Genomic DNA, 26,154 nt, shown 5'->3' on the forward strand with positions numbered 1-26,154 from the left:
GTGAAGAGCACAGGGCACCAGTGGCGAATTTGCCAATCTTGGTGTTCTCTGGCAAATGCCAAACGTCCTGCACGGTGTTGGGCTGTAAGCACAACCCCCACCTGTGGACGTCGGGCCCTCATACCACCCTCATGGAGTCTGTTTCTGACCGTTTGAGCAGACACATGCACATTTGTGGCCTGCTAGAGGTCATTTTGCAGGGCTCTGGCAGTGCTTCTCCTGCTCCTCCTTGCACAAAGGTGGAGGTAGCGGTCCTGCTGCTGGGTTGTTGCCCTCCTACGGCCTCCTCCACGTCCCCTGATGTACTGGCCTGTCTCCTGGTAGCGCCTCCATGCTCTGGACACTACACTGACAGACACAGCAAACCTTCTTGCCACAGCTCGCATTGATGTGCCATCCTGGATGAGCTGCACTACCTGAGCCACTTGTGTGGGTTGTAGACTCCGTCTCATGCTACCACTTGAGTGAAAGCACCGCCAGCATTCAAAAGTGACCAAAACATTAACCAGGAAGCATAGGAACTGAGAAGTGGTCTGTGGTCCCCACCTGCAGAACCACTCCTTTATTGGGGGTGTCTTGCTAATTGCCTATAATTTCCACCTGTTGTCTATTCCATTTGCACAACAGCATGTGAAATGTATTGTCAATCAGTGTTGCTTCCTAAGTGGACAGTTTGATTTCACAGAAGTGTGATTGACTTGGAGTTACATTGTCTTGTTTAAGTGTTCCCTTTATTTTTTTGAGCAGTGTATTAGTAGATTTGGATAGAAAACACTCTGAAGTCTCTAAAACTGTTTGAATGATGTCTGTGAGTATAACAGAACTCATATGGCAGGCAAAAACCTGAGAACAATCCAACCAGGAAGAGGGAGATCTGACACTTGTAGTCTTTCAGACCATTTTCTATTGAAACTACAGTGTCTGTGGGGTCAACTTGCACTTCCTAAGGCTTCCACTAGATGTCAACAGTCTTTACAAAGTTGTTTGAGTATTCTATGGTGAATTTTGACCGAATAACTGCCGGTTGAAGCAGTGGATTGTCTGAGGTCATGTTGTTACTTCATGCGCTTTCACGCATGGATAGCATTTTTATTTTTCTTCTGTAATGAATACGCTATTGTCCTGTTGGAATATTATTGATTGTTTATGTTAAAAACACCCTACGGTTTGATTGGAAACAGCGTTTGACATGTTTCTACAAACGGTAATAGAACTTTTGAGCTTTTCGTTTATTGATTTGCGCCCCTGTCTCGTGCCTTTGGAATAGTGTTCTGGACGCGCCAACAAAACGGAGGTATTTGGACATAAATGATGGACTTTATCAAACAAATGAACATTTCTTGTGGAAGTGGGAGTCCTTCCGAGTGCATTCTGCCGAAGATCAGCAAACCATTAAGAGGTAGTATATCTATAATTCTTTAAATAATTGTTATATATTTTGTCAACGTTTATGATGAGTATTTTTGTAAGTGAATGTGCACATTCACCGGAAGATTTGGAGGCAAATCATTTTCTCAACATCACGCGCCAATGTAAAATGCTGTTTTTGGATATAAATATGAACTTGATCGAACAAAACATACATGTATTGTGTAACATGATGTCCTAGGAGTGTCATCTGATGAAGATCGTCAAAGGTTAGTGCTTCATTTTAGCTGGATTTTGGGTTTTTGTGACACATCTCCTTGCTAGGAAAATGGCTTTGTGGCTTAACATAATCTAATGTTTTGCTTTCGCTGTAAAGCCTTTTTGAAATTGGGCAACGTGGCTGGATTCAGGAGAAGTGTATCTTTAAAATGGTGTAAAATAGTCATATGTTTGAGAAATTGAAACAATTCGATTTTTGATGATTTCAATTTCGCTCCCTGCTGTTCCATTGGCTGTTGGCTAGGGGTCCCGTTGGCAGATCGGGGTTCCGAACAATGAAAACGTGGCACACGTAGCTATGAGTCCAGGACTGACATTCCTACACAGGTTCTAAACAGATGTTGAACTGAAAACAAATATTTCCATTGATAATTCCCTATTGACCGTTAGTACTCTCTTGACCTTTAGTCCTCTCTTGACCTTTAGTCCTCTGCGTTGTGTATTTATCTTCGAAATATTCTTACAATGACAACTAAATAAGAGTGATTAAATATCACCTGTACCAGCACGTGTAAAACTATCGTCTGACAATTGAGGTGACAGGTGCAACACGTTCTGCCCAACGAGGGTGGTCCCAATCAGTATGGGTCCACATCTAAACAGAACCAAACGAATATTGACGAACACAAACACACACACGTATTCACACGTGCACACACACAAATAATGATTGTATAATCATTGTTTGATTGTATAAAAGATAACAAAATTATTTTATTACATGTTGATAATTGGACAGACAACATCACAGCATACTTGCATGAATGTTTCAATATTAATGTTTTTTTCCACACACCATTGATAATTAAACACAATGTACTCTGTACAAAACTATATAAATCAAACATGCTTGCAGATGCAGAGGGGTCCATTTTAATAACAGATTAAAGCCATATTCTCTTATAAATCAGGTAATTTCTTTAAAAGAAATGAATAAACTGCAGAATGATGGTTAACATCATAGTCATTTAAAGAATTAATTGATCTTTTTTTGTTTTACATCAAATAGAAAAGACAAACATTGGCACATGCAATGTGAACACTTTGTGCTGCTTTTTCCTTACCATCCAAAGCCAATCAAACATAGACTGGATATATTCTTTTGTTGTCATCCAAACACGAAAATACTCTCAGATATTTACAAAAAAATATAGATACATTGCCCGTCACTCTGACATAGTTATTTGTGTTAAAATGGCTGATTTGAATTGATTTCATAAAGCAAAATGCATGTGGCGGAGCTTGCTAATTAAAGTTATTCAATCAAAATTCAACAATGTTATGTCAGAAAAAATGAAAGATCAGGCACAAGGAACTCACTTAACTTAAAAACAAACCATGAGCACTGCAAGAGAATATGACTTTAATGGATATTACACAAAATCATTTGAAAACTGTTGAAATAAACTGTTCAGACATATTTTTTTCAGCGATTACTTAGTCCGACACCTGTATCACAGAGGTTGTTCACTCACTGTTAATGGAAAACCCTACAGAGAGGTTCCAGGGTCTGGTTCTAGAACAGATCAGAACAGAATGGACCAGGGCTGTGTTTGTATCTTCATCATTCATTCACTCCTCATGTCAAATATCTCCATCCCTTCGTTTTCCCTTTCCCCCTGCCATCCTCCTCTTCAGAAGACAACAATGATAAAGGTTGACACCAACCAGAGTCCTGGAGTGCATAGGTAGGTAGTGTCCCTGTCCCGGTATTCTCTTCCTGTGATCCCTAGTCTTGGTCATCATCACAGAGTAAGGACATGGAGCATTCCCTGGGAACTCATCAGATCCTGAGGTTGTTGTAACTCACATATGTTTTCTTCGTAGCTTGACCTGAGAAGCGAGGTAGGTCAAAGATTATAATGGCATCCAACAGAGCAACAAATTACTGTACAATAAGCAATGCACAAACATACACAGACATACATAAAATAAGATATTTACATGCATAATATATAAATACCCTCCAACTCTATCATACATTCATGCAAGTGAACGTACACTGTTCACAATCATTGCACAATAGCTGCCTGGTTTAGTGCATTGTGTCACTTCGCAATACGACTGAGTCAAACTCTGGTTTCTATTTTCAGATACTAACCAGCAAAAAAACCACACACACAAACACCACACAAGTGGTCACCTAACAAACGCTAGGGCAGGTGATGTGATCCCAGTCTCTATATTGCCATGGAAACGGGCCAGACTGTTGCTGAGAATCAAGGTAGGTACTGTTGTGTACTGTGCTTGACTCCACCGATGCAGTGTTATCGCTCATGCCTAGTGGAGAAGGTCGGTGCACATTGCACTTCTTAAAGCAGAGACATACTGTAGCTTTGTAAACTCCTCTTCTTAATGCTGTAAATGTTGCCATGGTGAACTCCCATGGGATGTGCAATTAGAGTCTTACCACCTTACAGTATTATTTTGTAGTCTTGGTCATTGACTATGATGAATAAAACATGTGTAAATGTGCAATATATTTTTGCAGTTAGCCCATAAGCAGCCGTAGCTGTATGTGTGTGCGGTTGGTATAAAAAAAGCTCATATTTTCAAGGAGAATGCAATGATTTGGCTGTGTGTGTATGTGTGTGTGTGTGTGTGTGTGTGGCACGCATGCATACAATGCGTGTGTGTGATATACTGTATGTAGATATCTACATATCTCTTTAACCTTCCAAAATATAGTGCAGTGTATTCAGCTCACTGGAAACGACTTTTTCTCCCTCTCTCTTCACGGTCTCGGTTGGGTGATAATTCCCTTTTCATGGTATTGATTGGTCATCATACCAAAATTGATGTAAAAATCTTAAATTCATCCACACTGCTAATAATCACCATGGGGACAGTGAAGATACATCTCCAATATCTCAAAATGATCCCTCACATCTCTGCAAGGGATAATCATAGAGATATTAGGACTAATATCGATAGTGATGTACTGTAGAATCATCAAAGCTACTAATGCTCTTACTTAATAACTCTAAATCATTATGAGTCAGATCAGTCCGAGATGATCCCTCCTGAAAAGCACTATTTGGCGCTGTGACGGTTACAGGGGCTGACGGACAGTCTCCAGGGGCCAAGGAGCTGCAGTTCAAGTTTTGAGGCGGTCATGCGCATACATTTGCCATTAATAAATGTAATTTTCACTGCTGCTAAAATAGAAGGGCGATGGGAGGAGAGAGATGGGGCGAGGGGAGGGGAGGCGATAAGAAGTGTGTGTAGGGGAGAAAGAAGGTGAGAGACGCACAGAGCAGATGACACAGTGTACATTTGGGAGTGCCTCTCAGAGATGAGCTCCGTCTGTGCTCCGCCAGCCCTACTTGGGATGCGCTGCAACGACAGCAGTCGGCCCCCTATACAGTGTGTTCGCTCCATGAGTGTGTCACTGGCAGGGAGATGATGTTACTCTCCTGATGCAAGCCCTCTCTCTCACTCACACTCACACAATTACACACATACACACACACACTCCAGCTCATTACACAGATGACAATGAACGTCACAGGGCATTTGGCGGAATTTCCATGGAAAGCTGTCATATCAGAGCTGTAATTGAGAGAGGGGCACACCTGTGGATACCATGTGTGGTGTGTAAGGTTGCAAAATTCCTGGAAGGGTTGAAGGATTCCCGGAATCAGGAGGGAATAAGCAGGAATTTTGCAACCCTATTGGTGTGTGCCATACGATTGGTAGAGATATAGGGCCAACGGGAACTGTGTTATTACCATGGCCTGTCAATCATTTCTTGATTTAGTGTAGAAAAATAAGAGAAGCATGGAGCTCATATAAGGGCAATATACACTGAGTGTACAAAACATTAGGACCACCTGGTCTTTCCATGACATAGACTGACCAGGTAAAAGCTATGATCCCTTATTGATGTCACACTTACAGCTGTGTAGACCAGTTAAATAAGGATTTTTAAGCCTTGAGACAATTGAGACATGGATTGTGTATGTGTGCCATTTAGAGAGAGAATGGGCAAGACAAAAGTTTTAAATGCCTTTGAACGAGGTATGGTAGTAGGTGCCAGGAGCACTGGTTTGAGTGTGTCAATAACTGCAACGCTGCTGGGTTTCACGCTCAACAGTTTTCCATGTGTATGAAGATTGGTCCACCACCCAAAGGACATCCAGCCAACTTGACGAATGTAGGCTGTTCTGAGGGCAAACGGAAGTGCAACTCAATATTATTTTATACTCATTGCAAATTGGAGATACATGGTTTACATTAATCCTGCCCATCACAGGTATAATATCAATATCTTAATCCCCACCAGTCATGTTGGTCTCTGCATTTCAACATTATGATATTATCATAATTAACACCATCAAGCTCACTTCACCACACAAACAGTGGTGTCAACGACACACAACTGGTGTTATAGATAATCTTTCCTCATTACTAGTCTTTAACACAGACCTCCTGTGCTCTTAGCTACCAGCTACACTAAAGCAAAAGGCCTATTAATGTCACTCTACAGGAAAGGCCCTCATATTGGTTAAGCAGTCAAATACGAATTGAATAGCATGCTCCCGTGTGCACTTCCTGAACTTTTGGATGAACTTTTGGATGAATTTATCTCTGTCTGATAGCATATTATCTAATTCTCGGCACAGTGGGCTTTGCTATGTGACTGACTCATAGTGAGCAGGGATCTCACTCCTCTCGGTATGTGTCATGGGATGTCACAAATACCATGGAGTTACATGTAAACATCAACTAGGAATGTAAATAATTAAATTGTGCTGGTACTTAAACTACTGGAGATACTATGCAGCCAAATGTTGTTGTTAAAGAATAAGTTCATTGCCATTTGCATGACTCACTCATGGGGTCGGTGGGTGGGTTTTCACACAGCTCAGATTTGGCCTCTCCGTTGGGCCTCTCGCTGGGCTTCACAGAGAGACGGGAGGACATGGTGGCGGCAGTGACCACAGCCTTGAAGCTCCTCTTCCTCTTCTGCACATTAAGCTCTGGGTGGAAGATGATGACGTACACCTTGGGCATGTAGAGCATCCCCAGAGCTACAGAGGCACTGAGGTTCATAGAGATGGTGAGGGTAGTCGTCTGGATGTACAGCTGTGGAGGAGGGGAGGGGGAAAGTGAGGTGAGAGGGGGGTGAGAGAGAGAGAGAAAGAGAGGGAGAGAGAGGAGGGGAAAAGGGGATGAGAGAGAGAGAAGCCACACTAGTTAGAATATAGTCTCATGCAGTAAAACCCCCCATAACCCTTATCAAGCACTCACCCAGTCCTATCTACAGGTTGGTCTTGATGTATGGATGAGGGAGAGAGGCAAGAGTGAAACCTATCATAGTCATACCCCAGAGATGCCTGTAGGTGGTCTTGATGGATAACCACTGAGGAAAAATTGGCCTTACCTAGAGTAAAGCAAAAAGCACCACACATTTACTTATTGTTAATTTCTCCATTGGTGGTTCTATGTTTGCGCTCTGATGCTGTGGGGGAAAAGATACCACTTGTATTCCAACCATTCGTACTCCTGCAGCATTTATGAGGCACTTACTATCCATAGTGTATGTAGCAACAGTAACTGAGCAGTTGGCTGTGTCTTAATTGGCATGATTCACTCATTGCACACGCCCCCACACACACACACACACACACACACACACACACACACACACACACACACACACACACACACCACACACACACACACACACACACACACACACACACACACACAAAGATAACATACGCACTATACATACACATGGATTTAGTACAGTAGATATGTGGTAGTGGTGGAGTAGGGGCCTGAGGGCACACAGTGTGTTGTGAAATCTATGAATGTATTGTAATGTTTTTAAAATTGTATAAACTGCCTTAATTTTGCTGGACCCCAGGAAGAGTAGCTACTGCATTGGCGGCAGCTAATGGGGATCCATAATAAATACAAATACAAATACACTGCGATAGCTGATGCATATTGAGCATTTTGGCTAAAAATGGTGGGTGCTATATGCCCTTATACGACTTCCTTCCTTCACCTTACTCTTTGGAGACCATTGACCAGAAAGAACTGAATTAGCTAATTTAACTCCATCTAGCACCTTCAAATTAGTCATTGGACTGGCCTAGGTCTGACTGATGTATTTAACTGTACATTTAAAGGTCCAATGCAGCCGTTTTTATCTCAATATCCAATACCTTCTAGGTAACAATTAAGTACTTTAATGTGATTGTTTTCAATAAAAATTGTCAAAAAGAAACAGAAATAGCTTCTTAGCAAAAAGCTATTTCTCATACAATAATTTTGCTAGGACTGTCTGGGAGTAGTCTGAATGAGGGGTCTCATTGGAGGTACCTACTGGGAGGGATATGTAACCTGAAAACTAGCTGTTATTGGCAGGGAGGAGGCAAACACTATTTGTTATTGGTCTATTAACTTATATTGCCTGGTTATGTCGCCAGGCAGTCCAAAACCCCACCCATGGAAAACAACCTGATATTTCAGGTGGTCTTTTCACAATTTCACAGTATTATTCCAACCTCAGCGTGGAAATAAGCTCAGCAAAAAAGAAACGTCCTCACTGTCAGCTGCGTTTATTTTCAGCAAACTTAACATGGGTAAATATATAAAAAGATTCAACAACTGAGACATAAACTGAACAAGTTCCACAGACATGTGACTAACAGAAATGTCATAATGTGTCCCTGAACAAAGGGGGGGGGGGGGGGGTCAAAATCAAAACTAACAGTCAGTATCTGGTGTGGCCACCGGCTGCATTAAGTACTGTAGTGCATCTCCTCCTCATGGACTGCACCAGATTTGCCAGTTCTTGCTGTGAGATGTGACCCCACTCTTCCACCAAGGCACCTGCAAGTTCCCAGACATTTCTGGGGGGGAATGGCTCTAGCCCTCACCCTGATCCAACAGGTCCCAGACGTGCTCAATGGGATTGAGATCTGGGCTCTTTGCTGGCCATGGCAGAACACTGACATTCCTGTCTTGCAGGAAATCACGCACAGAACGAGCAGTGTGGCTGGTGGCATTGTCATGCTGGAAGGTCATGTCAGGATGAGCCTGCAGGAAGGGTACCACATGAGGGAGGAGGATGTCTTCCCTGTAACGCACAGCGATGAGATTGCCTGCAGTGACAACAAGCTCAGTCCGATGATGCTGTGACACACCGCCCCAGACCATGACGGACCCTCCACCTCCAAATCGATCCCGCTCCAGAGTACAGGCCTCGGTGTAACGCTCATTCCTTCGACGATAAACGCGAATCCGACCATCACCCCTGGTGAGACAAAACCACGACTCGTCAGTGAAGAGCACTTTTTGCCAGTCCTGTCTGGTCCAGCGACGGTGGGTTTGTGCCCATAGGCGACGTTGTTGCCGGTGATGTCTGGTGAGGACCTGCCTTACAACAGGCCTCCTCAGTCCAGCCTCTCTCAGCCTACTGCAGACAATCTGAGCACTGATGGAGGGATTGTGCGTTCCCGGTGTAACTCGGGCAGTTGTTGTTGCCATCCTGTACCTGTTCCGCAGGTGTGATGTTCGGATGTATCGATCATGTGCAGGTGTTGTTACACGTTTTCTGCCACTGCGAGGACGATCAGCTGTCCGTCCTGTCTCCCTACAGTGCTGTCTTAGGTGTCTCACAGTACGAACATTGCAATTTATTGCCCTGGCCACATCTGCAGTCCTCATGCCTCCTTGCAGCATGCCTAAGGCAGTTTATATATAAAACACAGAAAAATCATGATTTTGACTGCACTGCCCCTTTAAGAAGATTAAGCAACATAAACACATATTAGGCTTGCCGTTTTCAAGCCACAGTCAAAGACCAAAGACATGTACTGTAGTGGGCGGTTTAGGATTATTTCACAAAATCATCACATTGCTCATGTTTGTCAGAATTGTATTAAGACCACTAGGTGCTTTTATCCCCTTTTTTTTATTTTACTTACGTAACACCATTTATACTTACATTTTTAAACACTCTGGGCTATATCTTGGGTGTGTTCTGAATTATTTAACTCTATTCTTAAAAGGCAATCATCCTTCAATCAGCCATGTAGTTCACAGACCCACAAGAGGTCCTTCAAGAGTCTTAGATTAGGCTGAAACACATTAGAGGGCGTATCTCTGTGTTTGAAGTCCATCAAAAGCTACTCAAAACTGAGCTATGACACTTGAAAGAGTGAAATGCCACTCTTGTACCTTCTCTGACAACCTGTAGCAAAGAGGATACAGTTGTAAAGGTCTGCATGGTAGAACAACTCTGAATCGGTTGGAGAGAAAATGTCACCATTTGCATAGTGTTTTCCACAGTAAATAGCACCAGCCATAGTAATGCCTTGCACACAATCTACAGAGAGACATTTACATGCCAGTCATGCCATCTGATCTCCGCAACTCATTCAAATACCAATATCATCAACATGCCAATAGCTTCTAGTATTGCCTCTCCTCTTGCTCTCTCTCCCTCGTTCACAGTGTTTATCTCTCTCTCCTCTCTCCTTTGCACACTCTCTCCCTCTCTCCATCTCTCTATCTCTCTGCGGAGAAACATTAGAGCGAGAGATCTGGCTCACCATGCATTAATAACCATATGAATACCATGATGCTCAGATCAAGCTCTTCTCAGCGCGTGCCTTTCTGCGCCATTGTAAACAGAAGAGAATGGAATTCTGGATTGCTGTCAATTTACAGCGCGTGTGATTGGTTTTATAATATCTCATCACAAGAGGATCTCCACCCCTTGCTATGCTTCCATGTTTGGTATCCATAGCAAGACTACCACCATCACCACCACATAGTTTGGTCAAAGCTACTTAAACACTTCTAAAATAAGCTTGTAATGAGATTATCTACTGCAATGCTGACCATATCAAAATAGATTTATTGACTATGTAAGAGACTAGATTTTTCTACTGTACAGTAACCCACAAGAAGTGTAAGAGTCATACACATACAGACGCATGCATGCACATGCACAAACGCGCACATACATAGTCACGCACACACATGGTAACACAATTTTGGTCGTTAGCTGTCCTAGCTGTTGTCACACAGACAGGGTTTTTCAGAGTGCTTCAGTGGGAGCTTGACCCAAATTCGCATTCCCTCTCATCCACCACATGAATGTTTAGCTTGTCACAGAGCATTTATAATGAATTCCTGTTGCTTTAACATAAATAAATACATGAATTAAATTTCACAACTGCTTGGCAACTCTCTATTTATAGCTGCAGTAACGATTTATTAAGATTCAGGAATCAAATGATTGAGCCTGAGTTTTACCATCTCAATCATGAGCATCGCCAAATGCCAACATCCAGATAACAAGAAACCAAACCGCCTTCTATCTACCCAGACAAAAAACTGATTAAAGGTTTTTAGATAATTATATCCACTAGGGATGTACTTACAGCACAGGCAATTTTGTCTAGTATAAAATGTGGATTATAAATGCACACAGCGATAAAGACACCATTCAGAAAAGTGACAATTAGGATGCTCTCCTGCCCTGGTGGAGAAAGCCTTCAATAATGGATCTAGGGGATTTGCATTCTCCTCTCATCTACCTGCAAGTCTCTTGTTTTGGGTGGCCTACTTTCCCAGCCTGGCACAGCTTAGCCAGTTCAGGAAGAAGTGTGTCTGCGTGCTGCTCTGGGGACCCGCTTCTCCCGAACTGCTTATGAATGGGCTTCTCATAAACTATCTAATTGGATGTCACTCACCTGCTGCAAATGTCCATGCCTGGGCTAGGCTGGTGTAGATATACTCAGTTTATTATATCCTTTAAGGTTACCCTCTTGGCCTGGTGCTTTCTTGTTAAAAAAGATATCCCCCCTTTCAGAAGACGGTCTCAATCTCTAAGCACTAAAATAAGGATGAGGCTTAACTTAATGCCCCTGGTTCCCGCAGTTCTCCTTCTGTTGATTGTAAAGCTTTGGTGAGAATTGCATGTTGTTTGAGGTTCCAGATGTGGAATCCCAGGCAGACACAGTCAATAGGCATCCAGAGTATCAATTCAGGAAGGCAGAGCACCTTGACAAAGAAAATGTCAAGTCTAACTCTTGTCAAATAAAGTTATTTGCTGAAATACAAGCGGATTGGGAGATGCAACTGCAGAAGATGCTATTTTCCCACCCCCTTAAAAGTTAAAGGAGGAAATGCTTCTTGCCAGACATCTTTAACCCCGGAAAATCTAACTTGGCAGCTTGACTTTAAGAAGTTAAGATAAGCACAAGTGCCATCTTACAAGACTTTAAGTGTTTGTAAGACATGTGTTGAGGTATAAAAGTTTGGTTTAACAGGAGTTTCCCTTTCCGGGTGTGGTTAACTCTTGTGGAAGTTTCTATACTTTCAGGGAAAAGTTTGGTTGTGTGATGTTTGATGTCACGAGTCAACACAGAGTTCTTCACAAAGGTGGTTTTCACTTTGTCAAATGTAATGAATGATACACAGTTGGAGATTACTTAGAGATTCTTGAAACATTCAAATAAAATAGGTAAACCTGGAACCTGATACCTGATCACTCCAGAATGTTTTACATTTTTGTTAAAAAACAGCTGACAATGACAGTAATACCCACATTTTCCAATGTTATTTGCATCTTTGCTTTAATTAAACACAGGTACACATGTTTATTTCAGAATTATTCACAATCCCTTACATGTACAGTGCATTCGGAAAGTATTCAGACCCCTTGACTTTTTCCACATTTTGTTACATTACAGACCTATTCTACATTGTTTTACTTATCAATCTACACACAATACCTTATAATGACAAAGAGAATACAGGTTTTTGTACATTTTTGCAAATGTATTAAAAATAAAAACAGAAATACCTTATTTACATAAGTATTCAGACCCTTTTCTATAAGACTCAAAATTGAGCTCAGGTGCATCCTGTTGAGATGTTTCTACAACTTGTTTGGAGTCCACCTGTGGTAAATTCAATTGATTAGACATGATTTTGAAAGGCACACACCTGTCGATATAAGATCCCAGAGTTAACATTGAATGTCAGAGCAAAAACCAAGCTAGAGGTCAAAGGAATTGTCCGAAGAGCTCCGAGACAGAATTGTGTCGAGGCACAGACCTGGGGAAGGGTACCAAACATTTATGCAGCATTGAAGGTCCGCAAGAACACAGTGGCCTCATTCATAAATTGAAAAAGTTTGGAACCACCAAGGTTCTTCCTAGAGCTGGCCGCCCGGCCAAACTGAGCAATCGGAGGAGAAAGGCCTGAAGGACAACAATCTCTGCAGCACTCCACCAGTCAGGCCTTTATGGGAGAGGGGCCAGACGGAAGCACCTCCTCAGTAAAAGTCACATGACAGCCTGCTTGGTTTGCCAAAAGCCACTTGAAGGACTCACCGACCGATGAGAAACAAGATTCTCTGGTCTGATGAAACCAAGATTGAACACTTTGGCCTGAATGCCAAGCGTCACGCCTGGAGAAAACCTGGCACCATCCCTACAGTGCAGCATGGTGGTGGCAGCATCATGCTGTGGGGATGTTTTTCAGTGGCAGGGACTGGGAGACTAGTCAGGATCGAGGGAAAGATGAGCGGAGTAAAGTACAGAGAGATCCTTGATGAAAACCTGCTCCAGAGTGCTCAGGACCTTAGACTGGGGCGAAGGTTCACCTTCCAACAGAATAATGACCCTAAGCACTCAGCCAAAACAATGCAGGAGTGGCTTCGGTACAAGTCTCTGAATGTCCTTGAGTAGCCCATCCAAATCCCGATCCAACATCTCTGGAGAGGCCTGAAAATAGCTGTGCAGCGGCGCTCCCCATCCAACCTGACAGAGCTTTAGAGGATCTACAGAGAAGAATGGGAGAATTTCCCCAAATACAGGTGTGCCAAGCTTGTAGCTTCATACCCAAGAAGACTCTTGGCTTTAATTGCTGCCAAAGGTGCTTCAACAAATTACTGAGTAAACGGTCTGAATACTTATGTAAATATCATATTTCTGTTTTCAATTTGTACACATTTGCAAACATTTCTTAAAACCTGTTTATGCTTAGTCATTATGGGGTATTGTGTGCAGCTTGATGACGAAAAAAAACGATTTAATCTATTTTAGAATAAGGTTGTAACCTAACGAACTGTGGAAAAAGTCAAGGGGCCTGAATACTTTCCGAATGCACTGTAGTTCTATTCCAACAGTTATGTACTGTTGGATTATTCTCCATTCCTAGTGAATGGAAGGCAGCGGAACATTAAACAAGTTGGATTTGGAAGCTGGTGATTCTCACAGTCATTAGCCTGTATGCTGACTGATGAGTGGCTGACTGAGCGAATGCAGATGTAGAGGGGGGCAAAGACCGCTGTGTGATCTTTTGTTGCCATGTGTACATGGCTTCACACAACATCGGTTTGGGTGTGGGGTAGGCACAGGTGCGGGAAAACAAGGGCAGGCATCGGAATGGCGCGGAGCTGTAGAGAATTCAGTCAATACACAATAGAACTTTGGCTGTGCGATCAAAGCAAGATACAATAACATAAGGTCAACTGGATATCTCAATCTTTGGCTCAATATTAGGAGTTGCCTGGTATCGTATCGCCACCATGATGCGACACATCTTTAGATAATCGGAGTCCCTGAATGTCCAAGATAAATCTAAATCAAACGGGGGCTTTTCAGTCGAAAGCAACAAGTGCAAGGTAATTTTGAGATAAGGAGCCTGGTCAAATACAGCAATCAGTCCCTGTCCGCAAAGCAAACACACACAGATATGTACATGCGCAGATGTGCGCACACACACACACACACACACACACACACACACACACACACACACACACACACACACACACACACACACACACACACACACACACACACACACACACACACACACACACACACACACACACTTAAGGGGTAATGGAGGGGTCCCTGTAAACACCACTCCTCCCTATCTGCTGAAGACCACAGGAGTGGGCCTACAAATAACCTTGCATCAAGAGGCTAGCACTTTCTTTGTGGCTTAGGAGTATGTAAGACGATAGCCAGTGTTCTGTAAGAGTTAACTGCATGAAGATAGATAAACACATTACAGGCTCTCTAGTCACTGAGTGTAACATAATGAACTCCTAATCGCTTCTGAGAGTGTAATTCATCTATGAAATCAGAGGCAAATTGATGAGGAAAATAATATTGTGATCTCTCTCTTTCCGTAGCCTAGCAGGAAGGATATTGAACGGTGCGGCTCTTTAAAAAGGTTAGGAGTAACACTTTCCTGTCGACGTCGATATTCTGTCAGTGGAAAACATCCACTCAGCTACATCATGTACACAAGGCCTGCCAAGCATCACACGCAGCTCATGAATAGAGCAGATAAATGCGTCTGTATTCTGACCAATACTGTTCAGATAAGCAATGACTAGCACAGGGGGTCAGGATTCTCAATCAACTCCAGTAACTGCTGATGTCAAGTGCATTTCTAAAGTGCACATTGTCAAGGAATGGAATGTCTTGAGTCAGACGACTTATCCCCTTTTTCTTCTCCTCCTCCTCCTCCTATTCCACCTACTCCTCCACCTCCTCCTCCTCCACCTCCTCTTCCTCCACAGGATGAGGCATAATAGTGTTGAGCCCCAGGCGTGAGAGCTAAGATAATTACTACCCCTCTCTTTTCCATGCTCTCCTCAGGCATCTCACAGCATTCATCTTCTTAGAATGCCCCCCTCCCCTTTACAATGCCTATTTACGTCTCCTGCGGTCCTTGTGTGGGTTTTTTTATGCACATCTAAGCTATATGAATTTGAAATCAAAAGAAAATGAGTCTTGAACACACACAGCCACTGTGTGTGTGCGTTTGCTTATGTGTGTGTCTGTTTTTGCATCTCTATGTGTGTGTCAGTGTCAGTGTGTGTGTTTGTATGAGATAAAACACAGGCTGGAAGGAGCGGAAGCAGCGCAGGCGGAAGGAGGGAGAGAGGGATGACTCACCTTCTCTGCAGATTGGGCCGTGCCAAAGAAGATGGGGATGAAGGCCAGCCACACAATACATGTGGTGTACATGGTGAAGCCGATGGGCTTGGCCTCGTTGAAGTCCTCTGGCACGTCCCGGGTTTTGATGGCGTAGATGGTACATGTGACCATCAGAAGGATGCTGTAGCCCAGCGAACAGATCATCTGCAGGTCCGTGATGTCACACTTCAGCACGCCACGCGCCAGGTTGGGGTTCATGGTCTTTTGCTCGTCGTAGTCGATGATGGTGTTGGGCGGGTCCACGGCGAACCAGATGAGCACGCCCAGCAGCTGCAGGCAGATGAGGGAGGAGGTGATAGCGATCTGGGAGGTGGGGCTGATGAAACGTGGGGCGGTCACCGTCTGCTTGCCCTGCTCAAAGATCCGGTAGATGCGGTTGGTCTTGGTGAGCAGTGCGGCGTAGCTGATGCACATCCCCAGGCCCAAGAAGATTCTCCGGAAGGAGCACACGCCCACATCGGGCTTGGCGATCATCAGGAAGGTGATGATGTAGCACAGGAATATGCCCGTCAGCAGCACATAGCTCAGCTCGCGGCCCGATGCCCGCACAATAGGTGTGTCGTTGTAGCGTACGAACGTTGCCATCACGAAGATGGTGGCGATGATGCCCAGTATGGCGAGGAAGACGGGAATGACTGCCCAGGGGGAGTGCCACTCCAGCTTGACGATGGGGATAGGTTGGCAGGTCGTCCGGTTTGGGTCGGGTCTCATGTCGTAGGAGCACAGGCGGCACAAGGTCTCATCATATTGGTACTGGTAGCCATCACACAGCTCACAGTGCCAGCAGCATGGCATGCCCTTTACCCTCTTCTTCCTCTCACCTGTCTTACAGGGCAGACTGCACACAGAGATAGGGACATCCGGCTCCCCTTCTGGCCACTGCAACTCCTCGAGCTGAGAGAAAGAGAGAGGACACAGGCGAGAGGGAGATAAGCAGTGGAGGTAGCACTTCAGATAAGAGGGCTAGTCGATAGGGATGAAGCGGTTTACATCTACCTGACAGGCAAATGGGCCTGGACTTGGTGTGTGCATACAGGATGAGGTACATGTCACACCATGTCTTACTGGCTAACTCGCTACTACTGCAGAAAGCACAATACTCTAAATAACAATTAATATAACCTCCACTGAGTTGTTGCAGCGGAGAATACAATATCTCTATCATCAATTATTTTAAGTATTTCCAATCATAAGATTGCTAAGAATAACAAAAATAAGCCAATATACTTTCAAGTGTCCTATTCCGTATTCAAGAGTAATTGATATCACCATGGAGACAGCACTTGCATTTTTATTAAGTACAATTAAAAGAGAGAAACAATGAAATGCCAGACAAATGCAGTATGTTATGCGATTAATAAAGAGTGCAGGAGCCAGAGGTATGTAAAATGGGATTAGTTTAGGAGAATCAGATTTACCACCTTAAAAATTTCAATTTTACAATAGTTTTAGAGGGGGAATTTCTCTTCAGAATCGATATATTGTCACAAAGATGTGGAGTCGACTACAGACAGAATTTAGAGAAGGTTACTGAATTACTTAAAAGATACTGAGCCTCAACACTCTTGTGGATTTCTTTGACGACAATGTTAGTTTAACCTTAAAGTCAGACTTGAGGTTAAACCTTAAAGTCAGTACAAGTCATCTTATCATGATGGCGCTGGAGGGGATGGCTGCCGTTTTATTGGCTCTTAACCAACTGTGCTATTTTATTTTATTTTTTGCATTGCTTGTAACTTATTTTATACATAATGTTGCTGCTACCGTCTCTTATGACTGAGAAGAGATTCTGGACATCAGACCAGCGATTACTCACCTCGACTGGATGAAGAATTTTTCTTTAATGAGTCGGACGGGAAGGATATACTCCAAACACCCGAACAGGCCCTCATCCCCGTCATTCGCTGGAGAAAGAAACTGAGATTTCGATGAAAGAGATCGGGGTGCCTTGTGAGGATCAGACGATGAGTGGCTAATCTGCCTTTGCAATCAGTACTGTTAGCTAACGTTCAATCCCTGGAAAATAAATGGGATGAACTGAAAGCACATATATCTTACCAACGGGATATTAACTGTAATATCTTATGTTTCAACTAGTCGTGGTTGAACGATGACATTAATGACATACAGCTGGCAGGTTATACACTATCGGCAGGATAGAACAGCAGCCTCTGGTAACGGGGTGAGAGCCTATGCATATCTGTAGCTGGTGCACGATAGGGGAAAAAAATATGTATGAAATGTATTCACTACTGTAAGTCGCTCTGGATAAGAGCGTCTGCTAAATGACTAAAATGTAAAATGTAAATGGAATTCTCGAGGTTTTTCTCGGCTGAGGTAGAGTATCTCATGATAAGCTGTAGACCACACTATCTACCTTGAGAGTTTTCATCTGTATTTTTCGTAGCTGTCTACATACAACCACAGACCGATGCTGCCACTAAAACTGCACTCAATGAGCTGTATACCGCCATAAGAAAACAGGAAATCGCTAATCCAGAGGCGCCGCTCCTAGTGGCCGGGGACTTTAATGCAGGGAAGCTTAAATCAGTTTTACCTATTTTCTATCAGCACGTCAAATGTGCAACCAGAGGGGAAAATACTCTACACCACCTTTACTCCACACACAGAGATGCGTAAAAATCTCTCCCTTGCCCTCCATTTGGCAAATCTGACCATAATTCCTGATTACAAGCAAAAATTTAAGCAGGAAGCAACAGTGACTCGGTCAATAAAAATGTGGTCAGATGAAGCAGATGCTAAACTACAGGACTATTTTGATAGCACAGACTGGAATATGGTCCCGGGATTCAATGGAGGACCGAGCACACCCCCATTGTCTTTGACCAGGGATGTAGTGGAGCAGGTGGAGAGCTTCAAGTTCCTTGGCGTCCACATCACCAATAAACTAACATGGTCCAAGCACACATTTTACATTTACATTTTAGTCATTTAGCAGACGCTCTTATCCAGAGCGACTTACAGTAGTGAATGCATACATTTCATTTCATACATTTTTTTTCTGTGCTGGCCCCCCGTGGGAATCAAACCCAAGGCACACCAAGACAGTTGTGAAGACTGAAAAGACTGAAAAGAGACTGAAAAGATTTGGCATGGGTCCTCAAATCCTCAAAAGATTTTACAGCTGCACCATCGAGAGCATCCTAACGGGTTGCATCACTGCCTGGTATGGCAACTGCTCGGCCTCCGACCGCAAGGCACTACAGAGGGTAGTGCGAATGGCCTAGTACATCACTGGGGCCAAGGTTCCTGCCGTCCAGGACCTCTGACACCGCCTGGTATAGAGGTCCTGGACGGCAGGAAGCTTGGCCCCAGTGATGTACTAGGCCCTAAAAATTGTCAAAGACTCCAGCCACCCTAATCATAGACTGTTCTCTCTGCTACCGCAAGGCAAGCAGTCCCGGGACCGCCAAGTCTAGGTCCAAGAGGCTTCTAAACAGCATCTACCTCCAAGCCATAAGAGTCCTGAACATCTAATCAAATGGCTACCCAGACTATTTGCATTGCCCCCCCCCCCCCTTTCTATGCTGCTACTACTCTATGTTATTATCTATGCATAGTCACTTTAATAGCGAGCGGAAATGGAGGAAAACTCGCCTCCCTGCGGACCTGGCATCCTTTCACTCCCTCCTCTCTTCATTCTCCTCTTCTGTCTCTGCTGCTAAAGCCACTTTCTACCACTCTAAATTCCAAACATCTGCCTCTAACCCTAGGAAGCTCTTTGCTACCTTCTCCTCCCTCCTGAATCCTCCTCCCCCTCCCCCCCCTCCTCCCTCTCTGCGGATGACTTCGTCAACCATTTTGAAAAGAAGGTTGACGATATCCGATCCTCGTTTGCTAAGTCAAACGACACCGCTGGTCCTGCTCACACTGCCCTACCCTGTGCTTTGACCTCTTTCTCCCAACTCTCTCCAGATGAAATCTCGCGTCTTGTGACGGCCGGCCGCCCAACAACCTGCCCACTTGACCCTATCCCCTCCTCTCTTCTCCAGACCATTTCCGGAGACCTTCTCCCTTACCTCACCTCGCTCATCAACTCATCCTTGACCGCTGGCTACGTCCCTTCCGTCTTCAAGAGAGCGAGAGTTGCACCCCTTCTGAAAAAACCTACACTCGATCCCTCCGATGTCAACAACTACAGACCAGTATCCCTTCTTTCTTTTCTCTCCAAAACTCTTGAACGTGCCGTCCTTGGCCAGCTCTCCTGCTATCTCTCTCAGAATTACCTTCTTGATCCTAATCAGTCAGGTTTCAAGACTGGGCATTCAACTGAGACTGCTCTTCTCTGTGTCACGGAGGCTCTCCGCACTGCTAAAGCTAACTCTCTCTCCTCTGCTCTCATCCTTCTAGACCTATCTGCTGCCTTTGATACTGTGAACCATCAGATCCTCCTCTCCACCCTCTCCGAGTTGGGCATCTCCGGCGCGGCCCACGCTTGGATTGCGTCCTACCTGACAGGTCACTCCTACCAGGTGGCGTGGCGAGAATCTGTCTCCGCACCACGCGCTCTCACCACTGGTGTCCCCCAGGGCTCTGTTCTAGGCCCTCTCCTATTCTCGCTATACACCAAGTCACTTGGCTCTGTCATATCCTCACATGGTCTCTCCTATCATTGCTATGCAGACGACACACAATTAATCTTCTCCTTTCCCCCTTCTGATAACCAGGCGGCGAATCGCATCTCTGCATGTCTGTCAGACATATCAGTGTGGATGATGGATCACCACCTCAAGCTGAACCTCGGCAAGACGGAGCTGCTCTTCCTCCCGGGGAAGGACTTCCCGTTCCATGATCTCGCCATCACGGTTGACAACTCCCTTGTGTCCTCCTCCCAGAGTGCTAAGAACCTTGGCGTGATCCTGGACAACACCCTGTCGTTCTCCACTAACATCAAGGCGGTGACCCGATCCTGTAGGTTCATGCTCTACAACATTCGCAGAGTACGACCCTGCCTCACACAGGAAGCGGCGCAGGTCCTAATCCAGGCACTTGTCATCTCCCGTCTGGATTACTGCAACTCGCTGTTGGCTGGGCTCCCTGCCTGTGCCATTAAACCCCTACAACTCATCCAGAACGCCGCAGCCCGTCTGGTGTTCAACCTTCCCAAGTTCTCTCACGTCACCCCGCTCCTCCGCTCTCTCCACTGGCTTCCAGTTGAAGCTCGCATCCGCTACAAGACCATGGTGCTTGCCTACGGAGCTGTGAAGGGAACGGCACCTCCATACCTTCAGGCTCTGATCAGGCCCTACACCCAAACAAGGGCACTGCGTTCATCCACCTCTGGCCTGCTGGCCCCCCTACCTCTGAGGAAGCACAGTTCCCGCTCAGCCCAGTCAAAACTGTTCGCTGCTCTGGCACCCCAATGGTGGAACAAGCTCCCTCATGATGCCAGGACAGCGGAGTCAATCACCACCTTCCGGAGACACCTGAAACCCCACCTCTTTAAGGAATACCTGGGATAGGATAAAGTAATCCTTCTAACCCCCCCCCCCCCCCCTTAAAAGATTTAAATGCACTATTGTAAAGTGGTTGTTCCACTGGATATCATAAGGTGAATGCACCAATTTGTAAGTCGCTCTGGATAAGAGCGTCTGCTAAATGACTTAAATGTAAAATGTAAATGTAATAACTCTACTAACATGTACATATTACCTCAATTACCTCGACACTGGTGCTCCCTCACATTGACTCTGTACTGGTACCCCCTGTATATAGCCCCGATATTGTTATTTACTGCTCTGTAATTATTTGTTACTCATCTCTTACTTTTTGGGTGGTATTTTCTTAAAACGGCATTGTTGGTTAAGGGCTTGTAAGTAATCATTTGACTGTATTGTGTGTTGTATTCGGCGCATGTGACAAATACATTTTGATTTGAAGTCATGTTGAAGAACTCTTCGTCATCCCACATCACAAGTTGTATAATTTTCCCCGTATCTCTGGCTCCCAAAAACCAATGATTCTGTAAATTGCTCTGATAATAATCACATTAAAGTCTGTCCTGAGGCTTTAAGATATTACACAACCAAAAACATTCAGCTGTCTTAAAATCTACTCCTTTTGTCTGTACAATACCTTAGTGCAAGCCAAAACCTACAACGGCTACAGTGTGTGAGCATTCCTGTACATGCTACTCTCTCATGTCCTGCAGCTCACATGTACCTGTATGACAAATGTGTTGTCTCAATGCTGTCTCAGTGGATTATGATCTGCTATCAGTTATCTGTGCAGGGGCTGGGGGCTGTGATTTGTTATGTGGACATGTTACTCCCTGGAACAGTTCCTGATTAAACACTGACTCTCCGGCTGGAAACAGTAATGAGACCAACACCACTGTTGCTATGGAGACCACAAAGCAAGATTTGTCACCTTGGACTGATACGGCTAATTTATTTTTTTGGAAGGAGGGGTGGTTTGTTGGGTTTGTTGTCAGGGTGGATTTAAGCCACTTTTAGACACACATTTTGATGCAGCTCTTCATCAGAGATGACATTATCAATATCATCTGTCTCCTCAATATTTCTTGACAAACATATTTCATTAGACAGGCGTCAGTCTTTTTCCGATTTAGACAACTTATCGTCGTCTTGCCAAAAAGCAACAGCAACATTCTCAGGACTATAGGCTAATTCCTCAATTTGATTTTACATTGCTCTTCCTAAACAAGTTTTGTACTAATTAGCGGCCAATCAATCACCATTTTCTCAAGTGCCTCGTTTGCACTTACATTTCTCTGATAAAAAGGAATAAGTCTCTGCACACTTTCAGTCCGATGCAAATTGCTTTAAATAGTAGCTGAGCTTTCAGCCAGTCGACTTTCATCAGAGCCTTCATCAAAGCATGTTCTGATGAAAGTCGACTGACTGAAAGCTTTGATACTATTTAAAACAATGTGCATTTGACTGGAAGTGTGCATCGACTTTTTCCTGTTTTGCCTTCTGCCTCCAGCACCTTCAAAAATCAGCTTTGGTTATGTGGTAGATTCGGCCTATTATCCACTTACATTTTTCTAAAATGAATTAAATGTATCTCTATAGATCATAAATATAATCAAATAAGGCCATTATAAGTATTCTAAGGATTCTTGGACCATGTGTCCTTGGTCCCAGCCTAGATTACAGGCCTTAAACTTACCCTGAGTTGGAGGGTCTCCACCCACTGTCCGATGGGCCTGTACTCAGGAACACTGGAGTTGGTCATCTGAAACTGGAACAGGTCGTAGCGTCCCGGGGCGTCACCGTTTTTATTAAACATAACCGACGTGCCTGCACTACCTGCAGGAAGACAGAAGGAAGGAGAAATTGAAAATTAATGTGTTAGTTTTAATATTGAGTACATATTTGTGCAAATAAATTAATTACACATGGCCTTTTTATTTTAAGATTCAACCATTAAAGGCCTGTGGTTGGTCTTCATTGGGCCAACAGTACATAAACCCCTGTGAGAGAAACATTGACATTTAACCTAGTGTCCCTTGTTCTGTCGTTTACAAGCTATAAACGGTTCTGTGGACATCGAGGGCCACAGGGTGTGCTCATGTGCTAATGGCCTATTCATAATGACCATGACTCATATCCTGTCCCCATTAGAAGGCTAGCAAGTCAGCTAACTCCCTACTGACTGAGATGATTGCTCTGCTGTGAAAGAGTGTGTACTAAGGCTATCCAACACCACACCGCAGCCCTACATTTCACATCTGAGCACTTCAGCATCAAATCAAAGTTTATTTGTCACGTGCGCTGAATACAACAGGTGTAGACCTTACAGTGAAATGCTTACTTACAGGCTCTAACCAATAGTGCGAAAAAAAAGGTATGTGTGTGTGTGTGTGTAGGTAAGTAAAGAATTAAAACAACAGTAAAAATACATTTGAAAATAAGAGTAGCAAGGCTATATACAGACACCGGTTAGTCAGGCTTATTGAGGTAGTATGTACATGTCGGTATGGTTAAAGTGACTATGCATATATGATGAACAGAGAGTAGCAGTAGCGTAAAAAGAGGGGTTGGTGGGTGGTGGGACACAATGCAGATAGCCCGGTTAGCCAATGTGCGGGAGCACTGGTTGGTCGGGCCAATTGAGGTAGTATGTACATGAATGTATAGCTAAAGTGACTATGCATATAAGATAAACAGAGCGTAGCAGGGGTAGAGAGAACAGTCTATGACTGGGGTGGCTGGGGTCTTTGACAATTTTCAGGGCCTTCCTCTGACATCGTCTGGTGTAGAGGTCCTGGATGGCAGGCAGCTTTGCCCCAGTGACGTACTGGGCCGTACGCACTACCTTCTGAAGTGCCTTGCGGTTGGAGGCCGAGCAATTGCCGTACCAGGCAGTGATGCAACCGGTCAGGATGCTCTCGATGTTGTAGCTGTAGAACCTTTTGAGGATCTCAGGACCCATGCCAAATCTTTTTAGTTTCCTGAGGGGGAATAGGCTTTGTCGTGCCCTCTTCACGACTGTCTTGGTGTGTTTGGACCATTGTAATTTGTTGTTGATGTGGACACCAAGGAATTTGAAGCTCTCAACCTGCTCCACTTCAGCCCTGTTGATGAGAATGGGCACGTGCTCGGTGTTCCTTTTCCTGTAGTCCACAATCATCTCCTTAGTCTTGGTTATGTTGAGGGATAGGTTGTTATTTTGGCACCACCCGGCCAGGTCTCTGACCTGAGCTGTGATTTTTCAGAGCTGTGTGATACATCATTAGGTCTATGCATAGCATCAATGAAGCAGTGTTCAGCTTTAGGTTATCACATCTGTGCATATCATAAGGTGCCCTTTCTTCAAGACGGATTCACATTTCCTCAGTTCAAAAGTAAACCATCTCAATCACACATGCTGGACAGGAGATGAAGCAAAGTAAGATAAATAGGTCAGCCAAAGCATCATACGGTCCCCATCTGGTCGCAGTTTGTAGCAAGCAGAGGACCGCAGGCTAATTAACTTACTGAAGGTTCTGGACACCTGCAACATGGTATTCGAGAAATGAAGTCTGTGGCCTGATTTGTGTGTGTGTGTGTATAGTTGTGTAGGCTATCTATGTGCATGTGTATATGTGTATGACCTCGCCATAATGAAGATGTCCGTGAGAACTTTCCGTAAAACCAACTAAGAAGAAATGTTTGGCCCTGCTTTTTTGATGTGACATAGACCCCTATGCATAGTCACTTTAACTCTACCTACATGTGCATATAAACTCAATTACCTCGACTAAACAATGACCCCGCACATTGACTCTGTACCGGTACCCCCTGTACATAGCCTCGCTAGTGTTATTTCACTGCTGCTCTTGAATTATTTGTTACTTTTGTTTTATATTTTTTACTTAACACATATTTTTCTTAAAACTGCATTGTTGGTTAAGGGCTTGTAAGTAAGCACTTCACTGTAAGGTCTACAACTGTTGTATTCGACGCATGTGACATATAACATTTGATTTGAATTGATTTATACAACACACAGTGAGGTCGATGCCTCTCATCCTGCCATTGTAAGAAGGACTATTACTCCTTCAGTTCAACAGTGAGTTAACCTTGGCAGTGCATACAATAACTCAAAGGCATAGTAGACACCATTTCTAAAATTGGACGGGGACGGGGGACTCGAATCAGATGTGGCATGGGAAATGACTGCAGTAATAATCCTGACTATAAAAAGTCTAAAAGGGGAATGACCAATAACACCTGTCCAAAATGGTTGTGGGGGACATGTTGCCTTTATGTTTTGTGTAGGCCTTTGGCTTTGTTAGGTAGAGGCTGTACCCCAATTCTGAACACCTTTCTTTTTAGTTTTTGTCAAGAGGGAATTTCAGTAGCCTACACGCAAGTTAATTTTCAAGGACATTTGTCATTGAACATTTTACAAAAGAGCAAGGCTAAAATCTCCCCTCTAGCAGCAAGAAACGAGATTATGGGGAGTAAAACCTCATTTAGATGCACCATACATACAGGAAGAGACCTGAAGTATACACAAATCTCATGGGAGAACCGAATCTGCCACTCTATCAAAGTTTGTATGACCATCAAAGTCAATGAGTTGCTTTCGTTTTCTCCTTAGGTTTCCAGCGCATTAGTCATACAGAATATTAATGTGGCCATTTCCAAAGCTGTTGAAGATACTGAGTAGTGTAAGGTGTATTAGAAGAGCTCAATTGAGCTAATTCACTGAAACAACTTCCACTCCGAATGTGTGCAGAATATTTCGCCAATAAGCAGTGGTTTGTGTCAAGGAAATGTATTGTCAGTTGTCATAAGCTAACATCAGCTGTCATAAATAAAGCTAACTCTCTCTCCTCTGCTCTCATCCTTCTAGACCTATCTGCTGCCTTTGATACTGTGAACCATCAGATCCTCCTCTCCACCCTCTCCGAGTTGGGCATCTCCGGCGCGGCCCACGCTTGGATTGCGTCCTACCTGACAGGTCGCTCCTACCAGGTGGCGTGGCGAGAGACATGCAGAGAGCACCATGCGCTCTCACCACTGGTGTCCCCCAG

At 44.1% G+C, this 26,154-nt stretch overlaps 1 protein-coding gene across 1 annotated transcript in view; it reads right to left on the reverse strand.

Moving 5' to 3' along the window:
* Nucleotides 1–2,328: 2,328 nt before the first annotated feature.
* LOC106571845 (metabotropic glutamate receptor 7) overlaps nt 2,329–26,154 on the reverse strand; it is a 136,744-nt gene continuing 112,918 nt past the window's right edge. The window contains exons 7-10 of the mRNA XM_045695915.2: nt 22,800–22,939; nt 15,603–16,538; nt 6,483–6,735; nt 2,329–3,480 (exon numbers count right to left, since the gene is read on the reverse strand). Of these exons, the coding sequence (XP_045551871.1) occupies nt 3,431–3,480; nt 6,483–6,735; nt 15,603–16,538; nt 22,800–22,939 (1,379 nt within the window). The 3' untranslated portion in view covers nt 2,329–3,430. The remainder of the gene's footprint in view (nt 3,481–6,482; nt 6,736–15,602; nt 16,539–22,799; nt 22,940–26,154) is intronic.

The sequence above is a fragment of the Salmo salar genome, chromosome 15, assembly GCF_965601325.2.
Source record: "Salmo salar chromosome 15, fSalSal1, whole genome shotgun sequence".
NCBI lineage: Eukaryota > Metazoa > Chordata > Actinopteri > Salmoniformes > Salmonidae > Salmo > Salmo salar.